General features: G+C 40.5%; 1 protein-coding gene across 4 annotated transcripts in view; it reads left to right on the forward strand.

Annotated features, from left to right (window-relative positions):
• Positions 1-1,397: 1,397 nt before the first annotated feature.
• The window catches only part of ELF2 (E74 like ETS transcription factor 2), a 60,386-nt gene continuing 42,059 nt past the window's right edge, over positions 1,398-19,724 (forward strand). The window contains exons 1-3 of one of the 4 annotated variants that reach the window (XM_054029734.1): positions 1,398-1,771; positions 13,102-13,318; positions 14,390-14,555. In XM_054029734.1, the coding sequence (XP_053885709.1) occupies positions 13,247-13,318; positions 14,390-14,555 (238 nt within the window). In that variant the 5' untranslated portion in view covers positions 1,398-1,771; positions 13,102-13,246. Of the gene's footprint in view, positions 1,772-1,814; positions 2,127-2,182; positions 2,651-2,674; positions 2,814-13,101; positions 13,319-14,389; positions 14,556-19,724 lie in introns of those variants that run through there. The other 3 variants (XM_054029736.1, XM_054029735.1, XM_054029737.1) reach the window with 3 other exon arrangements.

Consider the following 19,724-nt stretch of genomic DNA (forward strand, 5'->3'; position numbering starts at 1 on the left):
TAGGTTGAATGCTAACCAAACTTGATATTGTTATGTCATCTTACTGCAAACTGACTAAGCTCCAGTCCTGCAAACATATAGAGGTGTTTAACTTCACCAGTGCAAGTAGTCACTATTTGATTCATCTGTGTTTACAGAAACTGTCACTGCAAGTGTTCTTGTTATGATTTTCATTGTTACAAGCATGAATAGTAAGTGGACTGTTAATGTACAACTTCTATTTTGCAAGCGACAGCTGCTCTTGCAACTAAGAATCATTGTTTTATTGTAGCAGAAATCAGTTTCTACAAATGTGTGGGTACCCAAACATCAGAGCTTTAAACCCCATACAAGTCTTTCAGAGTTTTTTATTTTTACATTGATATAATTCAATTTACCAGTACATCTCCATTTCCATTAATATGATGTTGTTACAGAAGGCAACTATACAAAACAAAGAAACAACAACACGTTATAATATTACACATTACCAGAACAAAACATGTTTACTGATTTTTTTTTGCAAAAATAGTTGGAAGGAAAAGCCAAAGTACTTCTTCAGCAAGACAATTTATGATCTATTAATATTTATGATAGGTACTTACTGAAATTTAAAAGTTTTTTTTTACTTCTGAAAACAGAGGGCTATTAATTTAAGAGAGAAAATATCTGACTAGAAATATCACCCAATATAAATAAAAACGAATAAGTATGGAAATACAGAAAGAAAAAAATCCACAGCAAAATCTAATTTGAAAGTCACTTAAAAGTGAGACACTTTATTATGTTTTAACTGACAATGTAGATTATAAAGTTCTCAGAACAGAAATCATATATAATTCTGGGTAATCTTCAGGGGAAATCATGGACATCAATACACAGATCATTAAGTAATCACAGCAATGAGCAAACTGCTCAAGCATACTGGGGACACTGAATACTTGTTATTTAGTTTTTCTCTGTCAATCTAGATTCTTTCTGTTCCAGTAATGACCATCCAAATCCAATAAAATCCTTTTATTATTCTTATATTCTCCCTGCTTTGCTCCTCCTTCCCTTAACCTACATCTGCTCACCCACCTCTGCACCCCATTGATCTCTTCCATCACCCTCATTCTCCAAAATCTGCCTCACTGTCCCCCACTCCAGTTCTCTCCTCGGATCCCTGATCTGTTTCCCCCCCCTCCCCCCGAAACCAATTTTTGCTCTCTTACCAAGATCTGCTCCAGCCTCCTCCGTCCCCCAATTCCATCTGTTCCTCCTCTCCTTCCGATCCACTCCTGCTTCCTAAACACCTACCCCGACCTCTTCCTTCATCCTCCCAGCCCCCTATTTGCTCCTTCGCCCCCACTCCCCTGATCTGTTCCTCTCCCCAGCCACACACCCATCTGGCCGGACTCCCGCGAGCTGCTGGGTGCTCACCGCTCCATCCCTCCTGCCTGCTCCTCCCCCGCTCGGCTCCCCGGCCCCTCTGCGGGCGTTCCCTTGGCCAGAGACTGGAGCCCTAGAGAGCAAAGGGTGCGGGCAGCAGCTTCACGTCGCCAGTGGGCATGTGCGGAGGCTGTGCGCATGCTCGCTGGGGCCCCGTTCGGAGTGCGAGCATGTGCAGAAGGGAAAGGGGCACGTTCTGAGGCAGGGCAGATTCTGCTGTTACACTGGCCAAGCCCCCTCCCACCCCCCGGGGCGGCTGCTACTGCTGGGGAGGCCCCGGCTCTCAGGCTCCGGGCGGCTGCGGGATCTCGGCCTAGGGGAGACCGGGTGACGTGACGCCAGCCCCTGACACACGAACAAGGTAGGCGAGAAGGGGTGTTGCTGCCGCCTCCTCCCCGTGTGCGCCAGGGGGCCGGACCCTGCCACCTCCGCTCCGCTCTTCTGGCCACAGCGACCTGGCAGCAGCGACTCGGGGGCGAGTCCGGCCTGGGTGCGGGCGGGCGAGTCCTTCCCCCCGCTCTGCGTGGCGGGCGGGATGGAGGGGCCGGTTCAGGTGGCCGATGGGTGCCTGGCTGAGCCCAGCCGGCTCCCGGCGCGGTCTCTCTGTGGCCCTCTCCAGCGGGGCCGGGCTGTTACCTCGCCCTGGCCGGGGGGAGTGCCGGCCGGGGGAAGGCTGGGATGTGCTTCGCCCCGCCGCTGTTTATCCCGAGACTTCGGTAAACCCCCCGCTACGGGCGAGTGTCCTGGGCAGGAACAAGGACCTGCCCAGGCAGCGCCCCGGCTTCCTCCCCCAGCGGAGTAATAGGAGATAATGGGGGGCGGGGGGCAGGTGCTGTAGGTATTTACCACCGCGGAAGGGCTGTCAGCCGGGGGCGGGGGGACTTGCTCCGCTCTCACTCACGCAGTTCGGTGCTGTGCAAATAAACAGGCTCGAGGGAGACGTCTCCGGAGAGCAGGGGCGATCTGCAAGGCAACAGCCTGCCCGCTCCGTGCTGGGGTTGACTGAGGCCATCGTGTTGCTTTGCAGCCGAGCGGACTGAAATGGAGCAGTTTGAATCGGTCCTTGGCGAATGAGCTGTCGGCGTTACACCAACACCATCCCCTCCCCCGCAGGAGCCTGCACTTTCAGTTTCATGTGTATTTACTCGTTCCCTTCCCTGCTCGGCGTTGCGTGTAACTCCTCGGGGAAGCGTCACTCAGGCAGAGGGTTTGATAATCACATTTGCCTTTCTTCGTGGCTGTGAGTAGCTGTGGATTGTGTGTTACTAGTTCTGGGAGTCAGTTTTTAAACAGTGAGTGTGTGCGTGCTGGGCGGAGGAGTTGGTGGCTTGGAAGTGTTTTTCATCTCTGTTGAGAACAGCGGCGTGAATCAGCCTGCAGTCCACACACGAATGTTTTCCAGGGTAGGAGCGCAGTAACTGAGACCATCTAGTCTGTGTTTTTCCCTGTGATTTAGTTCCTGTGCTGCTCTAGCTCTTTGATGTGTCTTACTTATTATAAATAATAATTTATTTATTTACTTGGTTTTATGGTGGTGCTGTTCATGGGGATTCCCGTCCTGTCGTTTAGATGACCTACTAAACACAAATGTTAGGGAGTCATCACCAGAGGCTCAGATCCTGGAAGGGGAGGGGAGATTCCCAGCCAGGCATGATGGCAGTTCTCTTTAGCTGTCAGTATAAACATAGCCTCAGGAATCTTTGTGTGTTTAGTTTCCTACTTTCATGAAAATACCTATTCTAGGTTACTTGCCAGTCTGATAAATATGAACATCTACACGTTTGTATAGTAACTTGAAAGAGTATTAGAAAAATATTATAGAAATGTTCTCCTGTTTACATAGGATGGGCCAAGTAAGATGGCAGCCTTAGCTTGCCCTATGATGGCTGGTTAGCTGGTAGCCATTACCCAAGTTTACTTTTAAAAAACATTTATTTTCTGTCACCGTCCGTTCCCTAATCCTTTTTTCTTATTGTAACATTAATTAAGTATTGTTGTTTTTAAACTATCATGGCTCATTTCTAAGATTGTCTATTTATGTTCTTTTTGAACTCTTGCTTATATATAACTGTATATATTAATATTTTGTAAAATATATTAAAATTTATCAATTTTGTATTTGTTTTTACTTAAGCCCCTTTAAAGTTTTTATTAACATAATTTAATTAATTCCTCATTTCCTAGTCCCTCCCTATGACTAGTCACTGCCATGTCCTCCACAAATACTATTTAACTATTTTACCCCTTTAACATAGAACAGCAGCAACAACAACTTTTTAAAGCAGTCTAAAGATCCTCATTTTTGTGGAATACTACTTGTTTCCAGAGGATATACTGTATTATGTCCTTGTTGTGCCAGATAACCGTCAACTTTTTAAATGTATGCTGAGTGGTGTTCAGAATTTAAATTTAGTATTCCCACTGTTGGTGCTACAGTAAATTTGGATCATAACATCAGATTTAGTTATTAGGTATTTCTTGATGCACACACAGTCTCAAAGTTCTATGTTGATATGATAATTCGTCAAGACAAAGGGCATGAAAGCAGGATTCGGACACAAATGTAGATATTCTGGTATATGAAAATCTGAAATGCAGAAAACACTTGATTATTAGTATGTTGTTTCAAAGGTGTTTCTTTTCCTCTAAGCAGTATAGGCCTAAATGCTATGATATGGCCATTTTGTACCACACTGCGGATGCCAAAACAACTTAGAGAATTTTTTAAAAGAATATTGCTGAAGTGGGGGTTCAGAGAAAGTTTTAGTCAATGCATGGAAAAACTCTCATATGAAAAGATTGGGATTATTTACCTTAGGAGATATGAGGGACATGATAAAAACATACAATATAATGAATAGGGTAGAAAAGGTAGAGTGAATCAAAGCTTTAGATCTATCTAAGAAAGTAAGAACTAGGGGACATTCAATGAAATTGCCAAGTGGCAAACTCAAAACACTTAAAAGGAAATAACTTCACACAGTACACAATTAACCTGTGGAACTTGCTGCCACACAACATAATGGAGGCCAAGAGTTTAGCAGGTTTTGGAAAGAGATTAGTCATTGGTATGGATAACAAAAATATCCAGTGATAATGATAAATACTGACCCCCCCCCCCAAAAAAAAAAAGTTTTACAGGGGATAGAAACCCTCATGGCTCAGAGCTTGAGTTGACCTCTAACTACTGAGATTTTGGAGGAAACTCTGCCTACACTGCAGGGTTTCCTGCATCTTTCTCTGAAGATGCTAGTACTTGCCGCTGTTAGTGACAGGTTACTAGATGAGACAGATTGGTAGTCTGATACACTATGGCAATTCCTATGTAACTGGCCACAGAAAGATTACCCCAATGCAGGGGGATCCATTGGTAGTATAGAGCTTCTGGTGTGGGGTATATTAGCAAGTTGGGACTGGCAACTGGTATAATTTGGCAATTCATTGGGCTGTTCTGAATTCACTGAAGGACCGACCCAGCGGACAGATGGCCTTGGACCAAGGATTGCAAAGACCACCATTGCATCCCCTGCTTAAGCAGTAGTGGTGGGTGTTCAGCAACTGTAACTGAAGATCTGTGCCTGAATCTAAAGCCTCGTCTACACTGCCACTTAACAGTGCTGAAACTTTCTTGCTCAGGGTGTGTGAAAAACACCCCCCTGAGTGATGCAAGTTTCAGCGCTGTAAAGTGGCAGTGTAGACAGTGCACCAGCGCTGGGAGCCACTCCCCTTGTGGGGGTGGGTTTTTTTTAGCTCTCTCCCAGCGCTGATGCTGCGACTACACAGCCACGTTAAAGGCAGCGCTTTAATGTTGGTAGTGAAGACATACCCTTAATCTTCTCTTTCTGGGTAATGACTCTGAATTTCACAGCAAATGACAAGGAGTAACAATGATTCAATTTTCATCTGCAAATGCCTTTTTTTTTTTTTTTTTTTTTAAAACCAGGGTTTGAATATCATCTGGGGAAAAATCTCACATAAGTACTTTAATTATAGCAGGTGTAGCAGAGAGTAATAGTGAAAATTTGCTGAGATACAGAAGCCACTATATTTGTTAAATTGGGCCCCTTTGCTGATGTGAAATCCTGTTACAGGTAAAGAGACTCTTCCAGGGGTCTGGATTAGTGGATTCCAGTGCAGGATTTGGGCCTGAATTTGTAACTACTGGTAATTTAGTTTCCTAGCTGACTGCCCCATCCTCTGTATTGCATCTGTGGAAGGCTTTGCTGCTGTTTTGAAAAGTAGTATAGTACATTTCTGCTGACTTCATCCATATGGGCACCTATCAAAATCCATCTCCCACACTCTGGGTATAAAAGAGGTTAATGTTTCAACTACCCTAAGTTCCTTCTCTCTCCTGCAGGAGCAGATATCTGAGCACAGCTCAGTATCCTTAAAGCTTCCTTTGTTTAATTTATTTGTTGCTGCTGCTGTTCCTTTTCTGCCCTTCTAAGCACTGCTTTTGTCTAGATTGTGTGGTTTGTTTTTGTTTTTAAACCCAACAACCCAGTTTTGAAGTACCTGTGTCGTTCAGGGTCCATCCCTCTTAGTCTCCTTTTTTCTTCTGTTTTTCTGCTCTATTGGGCTGATTAGGCCTTGTTAGTGGTCTGTTGCCAAGTAGAATCATGGCTACCAGGGTAGACTGAAAGCCTTGGGCTTTATGTGACCCAGTGATGTTGGTCACTGATAATTCATTGACTTCAGTGACTGGGAGAAGACTAGTGTTTAGACTTGCTAAATTTCTCATCTTCTCCAACAGTAGTCAAAAGATTATTAGGGCTGTCTCAAATGCCTGTGGATAGATGCTCGGATACTATAGTGATGTGGACCATAAATATAACTAGATAGGCCTAGTTGACTGAGTCTGGTACTTAGCATCTGACACCATCTGTGACAAGTAGCCTTAGTCTCGGAAGACTCATCTACTTGCCAGAAGTGTTTTTTGGACCACCAAAAGTAACAAAGATCACAGTCTCGTCTTTGTCTATGAGGAGTGTAAAGGTCAGTGCCAGCAGCTCCTTGATGCTGAGCCCAGCTAAATGGGCTTGCAACTCCAACTCAGTTTCTTGGCATCTAGACTCAGCATTTCATGGCAAGAGGGAGAAGCTGAAGAGGTACAGTGCGACAGGCAGGGCCATCCCTATGGGGGTGTGGGGCCTGGGGCAGAAGTGATGGATTAGTCTCTTCTGGGACCGACTGCATCAGCCAATCGCACCAGCCGGCGGGGCCCCCCAAAGCGCGAGGCCTGGAGTAGTCGCCCCGATTCACCCTACCCAAGGGATGGCTCTGGAAACAGGTGTTTCTCCCATGCCCATTCCTATTTTCCGGTCACAGAAGGCATGGTACCAAGTCATTCTCCTAGCTGCTTTCTGTTACCAAGGAGGTGTGATGCCTCAATGTTAGTATTCTTGATACCAAGGGCTCTGGGAGCTTCAGTGTTGCTGATACTCTGTAAACCAGGAAGATCGGGGAGCTGAAGCCGGTTGTGGCTTTGTTGATATTAGTTACAGTGGTTTTGTCATCTTCCTCCTCCATAGACTCTAGCATGGATTTTCCCCTTTTTACTCCACTTTAGGCTTTGGCGCACACACCTGAGTAATTAGGCATTGCCTTATCTTTCTGGCTGCACTGTGTCTGAATTCAACACAATTTTTATCCTGGACCAGCATTTACCCTGTCTGAATTGTATCTCTAGAGGTTCTTTGGACTCTTATAAACCTTCTGCACCACCTTTTTCTTATGGAGCCATGAGCCTTTGGCATTGTTTGGCTTTTGTGACCTTCTCAGTCTTCGGGAGTGAGAGCCAGGAGGCTGATCTCTAAAGAGGAATAGGCAGAATTCTCCTCTACTTAGATGCCTATCCTTTAAAGCAGGGGTTCTCAGCCTTGGAGTTTTGAACAGGTGTTAGGGCACTGCAATCACCCTGCTTTCCCCATATTGTTAAATAGAAAGTGGAGCTCTGGCTAGATGAGGAGGGTCTTGGAGTGGTCTTGGGATTGAAAAGATTGAGAATCATTCTGAGAAAATGATCTAGCTTTTAATCGTATGCTCCCAATTTGGCATCTCCGTAGCTGTAGTTACAGACTGAGTGGTTAGTAATAGAGGAGATGGAATGTGTGGGCTCTTTATTGCCTCCTGTCTCAAAGAAGGCAAACCATTAATATAAGGTTCCTTAGAAAGTTTTGAGTACTTTTACCCACATCTGACTCTAGGGTCTTTAGTAGCAGCCATCCCCAGTGATTTTGATTTGGGAGGAAAATAATGACTATCTGGTCACCTTGATAGCTCTCCATCAAGAGCAGAAATTATAATCTAGGGGATGAGTTTTCAGAAATTAGTTTTGTTATATGTTCTGTAAATGGGGCAGGGCCTCAACTAGATCTGTAAACCAGCTAGGAAAATACCAAAATCCCCCCATCTTTGTTTCAGGGATAGGCAGGATCCAGCATCTGTAATAGGTGCCTTTCTCCTAGGTGGAGGACAGAAATTGCTCTGCACAGTCCCTCTGACCCTTATTGTTCAGAAAGCCAAACAGGACAGAGTTTTCTGCTGTTAATATCCCTGTCCTGGGCTTGACAGTCTGAGTTCTGTAACTTTGTGGAACTCGTATTGGAGCCTTAAGTCCTGCTTCCCAGTCTACCAGATCTTTTATCTCAGGGATGGAATGAGATTCTGTTCTTGGAGCCATAGTCACAGGCTGACAATTTAGTTTCTGAATTGGTGGGGTCACTAGATTGAGTGTTCTGTTGAGGTCCAAAAATTCTATTGAAAAGCAAGAAGTGTTCTACAAGAAAATTTGTCTTAATGAAATGGAAAAAATCTTCATCAGGCCAGCTCAGAAATGGATAGATATGCAACAGTCCTGTAGTCTCTTAATTTTGGTCTCTCTACTTGATTTAAAACAGTCAAATCTGTCTATCAACTTGACTGTTCATTCACTATTCTCCCTACTGTCTCTCTGAAGATGGCATTCATCATACCTATAAATTAACCCAGGAAAGGGCTAGTGAGATCCAGGGCCTGATGAGTGATTTCTGTGTACACTGTGTTCAATAAGAATAAGGTGGTCCTGTGTTTCCCCCTGAATTTCTCATTGAGACGGAAACCAGAGACCATCACGCTCAGGCCATTGCCATTTCTCCTCCTCTTCCCTCACCTTATTGACAGCCAGGGGAGGTGCATCTTAAGAAGGGCCCTAGTTATTTAATTAGGACCAAACCAATCTAGAAGTCCCCCAGACTACTTATGTCATAGAAGGAAAAGAGTGGGGTCAGTATCCCAATTTACATTGTCCAAATGTGTATTCTTGATTGCTAGAACTTGGCAGCTGTTCAGTCACCTGTGAGGGATTACAGTACCGTCAGCACTGGGGTTTTGGTCCATGACTGGGATTTCTTGGCACTAAATTAATACAAATAACTAGATTTATGGCATGTCTTCATGATACATGTGTCATTTGAAATATGCAAAGTTTCTATTTGGCGCTCTATATATACACACCTCTACCTGGATATAACGCTGTCCTCGGGAGCCAAAAAATCTTACCGCATTATAGGTGAAACCGCATTATAATCGAACTTGCTTTGATCCACTGGAGCACTGCTTTACTGCGCTATATCCGAATTCGTGTTATATCGGGTGGCGTTATATCGAGGTAGAGGTGTACCTTTACATGGCATTGCTTCCTCAATTTGGCTTTTTGATCTGATGCCCAGATCAATCAATTTCAAACTCAGACCCCTCCTTGAGGGTCGCTATTGCTTCTTAATCTCCCAAGTGTGGATCCATACAGGAAATTCTAGAAAAGTTAAAAATGGTTGTTTACCTAGTAAATGTAGTTCTCCTAGAGGACTGCATTAATGGATCCACTTTTCATCCACTTTGGCCACTTTTTCAAAATGCTCAGTTAAGGATTTCTGAATAGTGAAGGAGCCGAAAGACAGGTGGGGATATGGCACATTTTATATTCACAGAACCTGGGTGGTGAAGAGATGTGCATGGCCCCAGTGGAGACTGCTTGTGTGTTGGAGGCTCACCTCTTCTTCACAAAAGGAAAGACTGACTATCCAGGGAACCAGTGAAACTGACTATGCACAATGTGCTGTCAAAAATACAAATCAAGCATTGAATTTTTTTTTAAATTACAGTAATAGTGGGTATTGTTATTACAGTAGGTGAAACATGTTTAGGCACGTTTTTTTCTTCAAGTTCACTGTCCATTTAAGGAAAAATATTTATTTATTTATTTTAAAACAACTGAAATATTGCTGTTCTCTTGTTTTGGAATATTTCTCTATGCTGTAATTATTTTGCCATATTTTTGTTGCCATAATAATTACATAAATTACTGAAAAATATGAAAAATTCTTATTCCAGAAAGAATTCTATTATTTAGTTTTCAGTTAAGATTAATTACTCAGAACACTGACATCAGAATAAGTTCTCAATTTTTTTTTTATCCAAGTGTGGTGAAGTATTTATACTCTGCTCCATGAAAATGGAGCAAAATCACTAGCACAGTCTTGCTTAGTTTACTGATATGATTAGGGTCCCATCCCAATGGGGTTGAGGATCTATCAGCAGCTCATACCAAGGTGTCCAGCACCTTATTGTAGTTCTGTCTGTTGTCTTTGCAGAACTAACTTTGTTGTGTGACTCTATCGGGTTTTTGTATGGATGGCATTATACTGAAAATGGAATAAAGTCTAAGGCCTTAGGCCAGATTTTGATCTCCCCTACAGGGCATTGATTTTAATGGAGTTACTTACAAGATAATTGAGTTCAGAACAAGCCCATGCCACGCATCTCAAGTTCCTAAGAATTTGTGCTTTCTACACTATTACTAGCAGTAGAGACCAGATTTGAATTTTTGTGTTTGAGTTCAAAGCGGTAGAAAAGAAGATACGTTAATCTAAGTAAACAGCAAAAGCTTGCATCTTGAAGCAATAAACACTGTGTTTGCAGCGTGGTTTATGAATACAGATTATTTCTCCTTTGGGAAGATTGGATATGAACAATAGTAACATTTATAAGACTATTTTAAGATAACAGTTCTTCAGAAACAAAATTCTAATCTCAATTTTGATTAAAGAAATTTACAAAAATGGAGGTTATACATTTTCATACCTGTATGAATTTGATATTATTGACTATATAACTGAGATATGAAACTTTATTTGTTATAGGACTGATTAAGAACAAATTCTAAAGTAGAAATGTTTCCTCTTATAGCAGATGGGGCACAGAAAAAAAAAAAAAAAAAAGAGCTGGTCACTGAATAGTCTAGTCTCCTGTGAGCTCTAATACTTTGGTCTCATTTCAGTTGTTTGGTTTAATGTTCAGGTGGTGTTGGTGGCCTGTGATATACAGGAGATCAGATAATCTGGTGGTCCCTTCTGGCCTTAAACTTTGACTTCCCATCTACAATATCCTAGAAACACATGTTAAGGCTAATGCATTAATTTATGTTTAGGAGTAATTTAGTATTTAACTGTATTAAAGTCAAACAATGTTGTTAGTAGAAGTTAATAAGTATGTATCTTCTTTCATACTTTATTAGGTGTTGAGTACACTATACACCTGTTTGAGCACTGCATTTGTGTAGATTAGATTTTTTTTCACAGGTAGGGACTAGTCTTTGATAAATATCAGTGAGAAAGACATAGTTGTATATAGATAATTTAAAAAAAAAAATGCCCAGAATCAAAAAACCTACCCTGATAAAGTTTGAAAAATTGGAAACATTTTTTTAAAAAATTGAGATAACTGTCTTCCTGTTGAGTATCTCAAATAACTATCTGGACTCTAATTTGTTATATATTTGCCTCTCCCCCATATCAGTACTTGGTGAATATTAATGGGGCAAACCAGTGCTCCACTTATGTAGACCCACTCACTGGTGTCTTTACTGCTGTTGTCATCTAGACCCTCTCTGAGCCTAGTTAGGTGACACAGTTCTAAAAATTCTGGTCAGTTGAGACTAGTGCTTCTGCTGTTGCTAGGGCTCTCTGCAGATGCATTGGCTCTAGGGCAGGGGTTCTCAAGCTGGGAGTCGGGACCCCTCAGGGGATTGCGAGGTTATTACATGGGGGGGGGGTCATGAGCTCTCAGCCTAAACCCTGCTTTGCCTTCAGCATTTATAATGGTGCTAAATATATAAAAAAGTGTTTTTAATTTATAAGGGGGGGTCGCACTATGTGAAAGGGGTCAACAGTACAAAAGTTTTAAGAACCACTGATATAGAGTAACAACAGTAGAGTGAGCAAATCCTCCACGTAGACATAACCTTAAATACTCAAAAATTGATGCAATCCATGTCAAATGACCTCTGAATCCTACTTTTAATCTATTCACTTTTTCAGAGGCACTTAAAAAAAATTCTCATCCTCCATTTGAGATGTAATTGCACCTGAATACAATGTTCCTTATCTATCTTTAATTCCCGTAATTGCTCACTACTAATCTTTAAAAATGTTGTATGGAAATTAATAAATGGAGGGAGTTGGTAATTCCGTATTTTTAATGCTGTCAGATGTCTTCTGTGAGAGATTAAATGCTTGGTGACTTGGTAAGATCCGTTTTCCTAACCAGGCAGTCTGTGTTCTTCCCATGTCAGAGAATTTTGTTTATGTATTTAGTAAGGGTTTGATTATTGATATCATAATAATTTAAGGGAAACACACACACTAGACCTAGCTCTATGGAGTGATAGGGCTTCTTTGTATCACTTGAGTAATACAAAGCAGCACTAAATCCAGTGGCTCCACCCACTGGAGGATTCTAGCTGCATAAGAGAATTCTCAGGTGGAATAGAGTCATTCCTTCTTGGCATGGAGGAATTGCTAGTAGATGCTATTGGCAGCTGACACATGGTAAAATAAGTAGCCTGAATGCTATTCTACCTTGCACTGAGAAGTGGACCAGTACCTGGTTGCCTCAGACTCCAAGGACTGTAAAAATGTCTTCAAACCACCTTTGTTCATCTTGATTTATGCTCAGCATAGGTTAGCCAAACCAGAGGATTTGGATCACAGTATTTACTGAAGTCACAAATCATCTCTTAAAACTTTCCAGAGCAGTAGGATATATTTGGTTCCTTCCCAGAATCATGCAACAAAATCATAACATTTTCTACAAAATCAGTTCACCTTACAATGTCTTCCTTTGTATTGGGAAACAGTAAAGAAAAAAAAATATAGAAAAATCATATTAAATATTTGTTCTAACTGTTACATGTCCAGTAAATTAACTTTCTAAAACTATATTTGATTGGATGCATGCAAGTAGCTCCAAAAGAATTGAACCTCTGGTTTTCAAGGACTCCGGAGAGAATGTTTCCATTGTGCTAAGGACAGAAAATCAGTAGATAGTGACAGTGAACAGTTAAGGTAAATGTAAAACTATTGATGTCAATTGCAGGGAACTAAAAGTTAAACTTTATTCCCTCAGCATTAAAAGCTGGTATGGAAATACTGTTTTGTGATGGTAAATGACTACTTGTTCAGAGTGTTGAAGAGCTATCAAGGTCAGTGCATTGTGTCTGAAGTAGAGTGCTCCCTGGTGCCCTCTTGATGAAGACAGTAGTAACAATTTAAAGGCACTGAATGTAAATTTAAACAATGCAAAACTGAGAATTTACAAAACTTGTATTTTCCTTTTTTTTATACCTTTCTCTCAAATTGTTTTGTTTTTCAGCATCTCTGATTAGCAGTACAAAAAACCTGGTGTTCTGGATACATGCTACTTGGATACAGAATTTAAGCCTCTGGTACCTTAGGTTTTCAGCATTACTGTCTTTGGGATCACTAACAACTTTCAAAGCTCCTTCAGGGAATGCACCATGACATCAGCAGTGGTTGACAGTGGAGGTTCTGGCCTGGAGTTTGACAACAGTGGAGTAGAAAATCAGGAGGTTAGAAATCTGTATAGAACTTATTTGCCACAAACTTCATATCACTGTGTATGTAAAAAACAAGCATTACTATAAACTTGCTTTGTAAAATAGGTTAGAAGTTGCTGAAGAGAGCAGGATATTAGTCAATTTTAAAATTATCCTTTATTAGATATCCTCTTATCGCAGAGAAGAAATGGAGAGTTGTACTGTCTGCCATACTGCAGAATTGTATATAAAATGCATTTTTAAAAGTTTAAACAAGGGTTTTGGGTTCCTATTTGATATCTCTAGATATTTGTATAATATAAAGAGAGCAAACCAGAGGCTTTTTAAATTAGCCAGCTCCAAAAACTTTTTAAATCATCATATTTTGTATTGTTAAGCAACGAGGTGTGTTACTGTCGTATGGTTTGCAATAAATTTGTGTATAGTGTTCATAATTAATCAGATTTTCCACTCAGTTATACCTGTGCACCACCACTAAGAAGAATTTGGCTCATTAAGTATGTTTGCAGGTTCAGGATTTAAGTATGTAACACTTCTATATGTGCCTACCTCTAAACATCTGAGTAGTTCAGGTGACTTCATTGTGACCACTCTGATGCTTAAAGCTAAGCATGTGAATATGTGTTGGCAGGATAGGGGCCAGAGACATATGTGTGGTGTAACAGGTACACTACTAGAAAAGAAACATTGTGTCTAAAACTGATTCATGTAAATTCTTTGGGTGTGGAGAGAGAGAATTACTTCTCAGATCTGAATTTTTTTTACTGAAAAACGTAACACTTTGCCAACATTCTCATGGAAAATAAATTTATTCTCACATTAGGAATATTTTAAAACTCTGCTGTTAGCTTGTTTTATATTTAAATCCTGATGATGTGATTTGGTAGTATTTCTTATTTCATGATAGGTCCTTTATTTTTAATTTTGTTTTAAAAGTTTTACCTTAACTCCCACAAAAAAAAACTTTTTACAAATATTTTGTATTGGTATTCCACAAAATATATATAAAACAATAGAGAAGAAGGGGAAGGCATTAGTTTAGATTTGGTGGTTCAATATTTTTGGCTTTTTCTCTCCCTATAGGAAAATAAGCCAGTCTCTGAATACCCAGCAGTGATTGTGGAACCAGTTCCTAGTGCGAGATTAGAGCAGGGTTATGCTGCTCAAGTCCTGGTTTATGATGATGAAACTTACCTGATGCAAGATGTAGCAGAGGAACAAGAAATTGAGACTGAAACTGTGGAAACAGGTAGACTTTTTTTTTTTTTTTTTTTAAACGTTTATGAACTTTTCTTCCCCCTTCCTCCTATGAGTTCAGGGCCAGCACTCCCAGAAGAATGTGACTTTATATTCACCCATAAGAAGAGATCCTGACCTGGGGTCCTATGCAATTCCCATTAAAGTCAATGGGAGTCTTTCCATTAACTTAAGTGGGAATAAACTTAGGGCCCTGATGTGTTAAAGTAGATCAGTAAAAGCAAAGTTACTTATATCCAGATGCGCAAAGATATTTACTCACTAACTTCCAATGAAATCAGTAGGTGTTAGGTACATAAATACCTTTTGAGAATCTGGGCCTTAGTTTCCTCAGGCAGCTGCTCCAAAGGGTATATCAGCCCATTAAGATGCATATAGGCCAATGATTGTAACTTGATGATAATATTTACAATAACTAGCTTCCTCAAAATTTAATTCATGTAATTAAGTCAAGACATACAAGTTTGACAAATCTATGTAAAGAAAATCTGTTAAGTATTGTTGTCATTTAACCTTTTCTGTTAGGCATATGTACACATCCAAGGTTAAGGTAAGCATAGGTACTTCTTCCAGAATACTGGTGTACAGGGCCTGGGAAACTTGCTGCAGTGGAAGAAGGGTAGATCGAAGGTGGTAACCTGTAAGAGTAACTAGTGAGATGCAGTAAGCTGTAACCTTGGGAATGTTTTTGTGCAGGGGATAGGATTTGGGGCTTTGAGTGGAAAATAGCTGCTTGCAGGAGTTGGTGACCGGTACTGTGTACAAAACTGAATGATAAAGCAGGCATCTAAATGATAAACACAATACATTAAATAACAAGGAAAGCACTTATTAGATGACTTATTATTAAATTAGCATTTAGTCTATAATAATTTAAAGAGTAAAAGAAAGAGTACATGTTGGCTTCCCAAGGAGCATGTATTTAAGTTATGCTGATGTACTTGAACCAGGAGTACAACTATTGTGGTTTGACTTTTCATGCTAGACATAAAACTTCAGGTATTATAAATTGACAGAATAATTTAGCCTGAGCATATTTCAAATACATTTGAAACATTAAGTTATTTCTTACTAGTGTTTTGAAATTATTTAAACTTAGTAATTGTACAGATTTCTCAAAGAAGACTGCTCAGTGATATGTTGACCATTAAATATACAGTAGTTCTTTGGATAAAATTAAACATAATACTGTAGGAGTAAAGTTTAACAGAAATCACTTGTACAGTTGTGGAATACACTGTATAATGAACTTGTTTTATCATCTTATTATTCAATTATGTTTTTTGGTACTAGAGGATAGAAAATCAATATTTAAAATTCATACAGGCTTTAAAATAAACATTGCATTAAGTCCAGATTTCATTATACAACTGCACTACTGAATATTATACAGCTTGTCTGTAGCTATTTCTGTAGTACTCACTGTGGTATCCGAGTGCCTAATGCAATCAGTGGGCCAGATTCCAACCCATTGCAATTGTTGACTTCTGTAGGGTAACACAAGATGTAAATCAGCACAAATATCCTAAAAGCTCTGAACCACTTTGAAACTAATCTGTTCACAAGCATCTGATTAAAACACAAATTCCTTGTTTTCAGTGATATGAGGCAATCTCCTTTTTACCAAATATAATGGGCTGGTTAAGAGTGAGGTTTACACAATAGACTGTAACCTTGAGAGAGGATTTGAAGTCTATACCTTGTGTACCATGTAGTGAGGAATGATAACAAGACAGAGGCCACAGGCATCAGATCTGCTTGTGTGGACCCTTGCAAGGGTCTGTCAGTGAAGCTTCAGTCGTACTATCACAGCCTATGGTGCGGGTTTATTCTAGCAAAAAGTCATCAAGGACTAGTGCTTTTGATGAAAATTTGAGGAATGTGATTCAAATAAGTATTGACTCGACTATACAAAGCATAAGAATTGAAATCCATAGTGTAACTGTCAGTTAATGCTAGCAGTCTGGGTTTGGTTTTTTCTTTTCTTTTCTTTTCTTTTCTTTTCTTTTTTTTTTTTTGGCCACACCAAGTTTCTTTAAACATCAGATACTAATTCTTATTAAGGATTCAGTCCATGACAAGCGTAAATCATCGGGTATTAAAAAAATCAAAACAAAACAAACAAGCATCTTCATTTTTTAAAAGGGACATGCATTTCATAGTGTTGAAAAATTTAAGAACAGCTCAAATGACTTTTTTCTGAACATTCCAGAAACATCCACCAATTGACTGAGAGTAGAAAAATTTCATCCCACAGGAACACTCTAAGAATGTAACAGGGTTAAATTTGATGCACACATGGCAGTCCCACTGAAGTCAGTAGGTGCCTTGTGTAAGCTTCCAAAGGCAGAATGTAGAGCTTAGACTGAAATAGTTCTTAACTTATATTTACCATAGATGTGATGTCACCCTAATGGAGGAACCTGGGAGCCTACAATCCAATTTCTTTAGACTCACAGGGTATGGCTATGCTGCAGCTGAGAGCATGCCTCCCAGTTCAGGTAGACTGACACAAGCTAGCTCTGCTTGAGCTAGTGCGCTAAAAATAGCAGTGTAGATGTTGCAGTACAGGCTTTAGCCACCCAGGTATGCTATTTTTAGCTCTCTGGTTCAAATAGATCTAGCGTGTCTCTCTACCCTTGGCTGGTAGGCACACTCCCAGCTGCAGCGTAGACATATCCTCAGGGACCTGGTTGCTGTCTTAATATTTTGTTAAAATGCAGTGGTGGTTACTGTTAAACTGTATAGCCTTCAGCAAAACCTTTGAAGTTCACCCTTAGTAGCAGCAGTAGCTGTTTCCATTTAAGAAAATGTAGCCACTCTCTGAAATAAAGTTTACCTAAATCTCTTTGCTAGTTGTACATATATTTTGAATGCTAATATGTATGTGGCTATGAGTAAGTCTATGAGACTTAATAACAGTAGAACACTCAAACTTAATTTACCATTCTTGCATTGCTGAAGTATGTTTATATTCATGTAACATCACTACATTTCTTTTGGTATACTGGATGCTTGGTAAAATGCCACACTGTTATGACAATCCTAAGTAAAGATAAAACACTAAAATAATGTTATTTCAAAAATACAACCAAAAAAAATCTCTGGGAATACTTCAGGAAAATTGGTTACATATTTTGTTGAACCTTGTTTGATCCTGCTAACATGAAAATATTGTTAGCACTGATTTGTTTGCTATTACATGTTGAGTCTTCAGAAACAGTGTCAGGCTGTGTTTAAAATACCTTTTGCTGTGCAGTAAACTAAATAAGCTGTTTTGAAAAATATTGCGCTAATGAATAAACAAAATGTTTATTCTCAAAGTCCTTCTCAAAGACTAGGTAAACTAAGAACACATTGATACTTAATACGTATCATGTTTCCGGTAATTCAAGGCAAATGCAACTAATCAGTTGTGTGCATGCAGTTTTTTTTGTTTTTTGTTTTTAAATGTGCCAATATAAGTGAGTATGGGTTTGAGATTTTACAGAACAATCAGATCACAATCAAGAGGAAACCCAACTTAAAAAAAAAAAAAAAAAAAAGTTGAGATTTCATTTGACTTCAGTGTGAACTATGACAACTCCTTTTTGCTTTTGGCATTACATCAGAAATCCTCCTTGTGGCAAAAAGTGAATGTCTGTTTTAATTTTAAAAATATTGTTGCCATGGGGAGGTAGAAGACCTACCTGAAAAACTGGGATCTGAAAAGAAGCCCCTCCAGGATTACCATGTGATGAAAAATATTGAGCTAGAAAGACAACGATGCTGGTATGTTTGTTTATAATTTATTTAGAAATAAAGCTAGATAGGAAGTTTAGTTATTTAAAGTTATCATATAAATGCTCATGGTTATCCTTAAAAGGGAGGGGAATAGTAAACAGTGGAGTAAAGCTTAGAACTCCTCATCCCTTTATACAACATAATACATTAAACTGTTTATTTTAAAACAAATTCTCTCTCTCTCTCTCTTACAGATGAAATTTCAGATTACTACTTACACTACTACTGCTGTGGGGACCAATTCTTTACATCCACTTTAAGTCTTTAATTGTTTTTACCTGTTCATGTTCCTAGACCTTTTTCCATTTTAATTAAAAATGCTACCTTTTGATCTTTCTGAATCTGAGCCTCCAAACTGTATTACAGTTGTCTGGATATGTCTGCATTAGAATCATAGAATATCAGGGTTGGAAGGGACCTCAGGAGGTCATCTAGTCCAACCCCCTGCTCAAAGCAGGACCAATTCCCAACTAAGTCATCCCAGGCAGGGCTTTGTCAAGTTTTGATACACTGTACATTTAGCACTTTAGAACATTAAATCAGGTTTAAAACTTGTAGTTTGATTGGAATTTATTTTTTTGCGGGGGGGAGGAGGAGGAGATAAGATAAAACAGTATATTATCCTCCATTCTGTCCAGACATTTGATTAAACTGTGTTACTAGGAAGGCTCTAATGTGGACATCTGGCCTACATTTTTAGGAAGCATTTGCTTCCTTAACCCTTTAGAATTAGTGGTTGAGATGTATCCCATTGACAGAATTCGGACAGAGTAGAAAAATACTGTTTCCTGGAATTTATTGAGACTAGTTTAAAAAATAAACCAACTGTTGCTTGTTGTGGAAGATCTAAGTGCTGACGAGGCTGTCCAGTTGTTGGTTCTACAAACTTGCTTAAGTACTCAGCTCTTTCAAGCAAAGTTAATGTCAGTTACTACCATAGGCATGCGCATGGGGTGTGCCCAGGCACACCCTAATGCAGGGGTGGGCAAATGGCTCCACTCCCTGGCGCGGTGAGCTGCAGGGTCCGCACTCCCGGGCTGGAGTGCCCGGCCGAACGCAGCAAGCCACCGGCTCCTCCCCCGCCTTTTTCCCTCCCCTGGAGCCATGCCGCTGTGCACAGCGCTCTGGGGGCCGGGGCTCCGTGGTGAGGCAGACATGCTCCCCCCTCTCCATGAGCCATGCCGCCACGTGCGCAGTGCTCTGGGGGCTGGGGCTGTGCGCTCCCGCGGGGCAATGTTTGGCTCCACGGGGAGGCTAGGCGCCTTATCTCATGGTAAGAGGTCCGGGGTCAGGGGGGTTGGATAAGGGGTGGCAGCAGTCAGGGGACAGGGTGGGTTGGATAGGGGGTGGTGGTTAGGGGCAGGGGTCCCTGGAGGGG

Source organism: Malaclemys terrapin, chromosome 5 (genome assembly GCF_027887155.1).
Source record: "Malaclemys terrapin pileata isolate rMalTer1 chromosome 5, rMalTer1.hap1, whole genome shotgun sequence".
NCBI classification, from domain to species: Eukaryota; Metazoa; Chordata; order Testudines; family Emydidae; genus Malaclemys; species Malaclemys terrapin.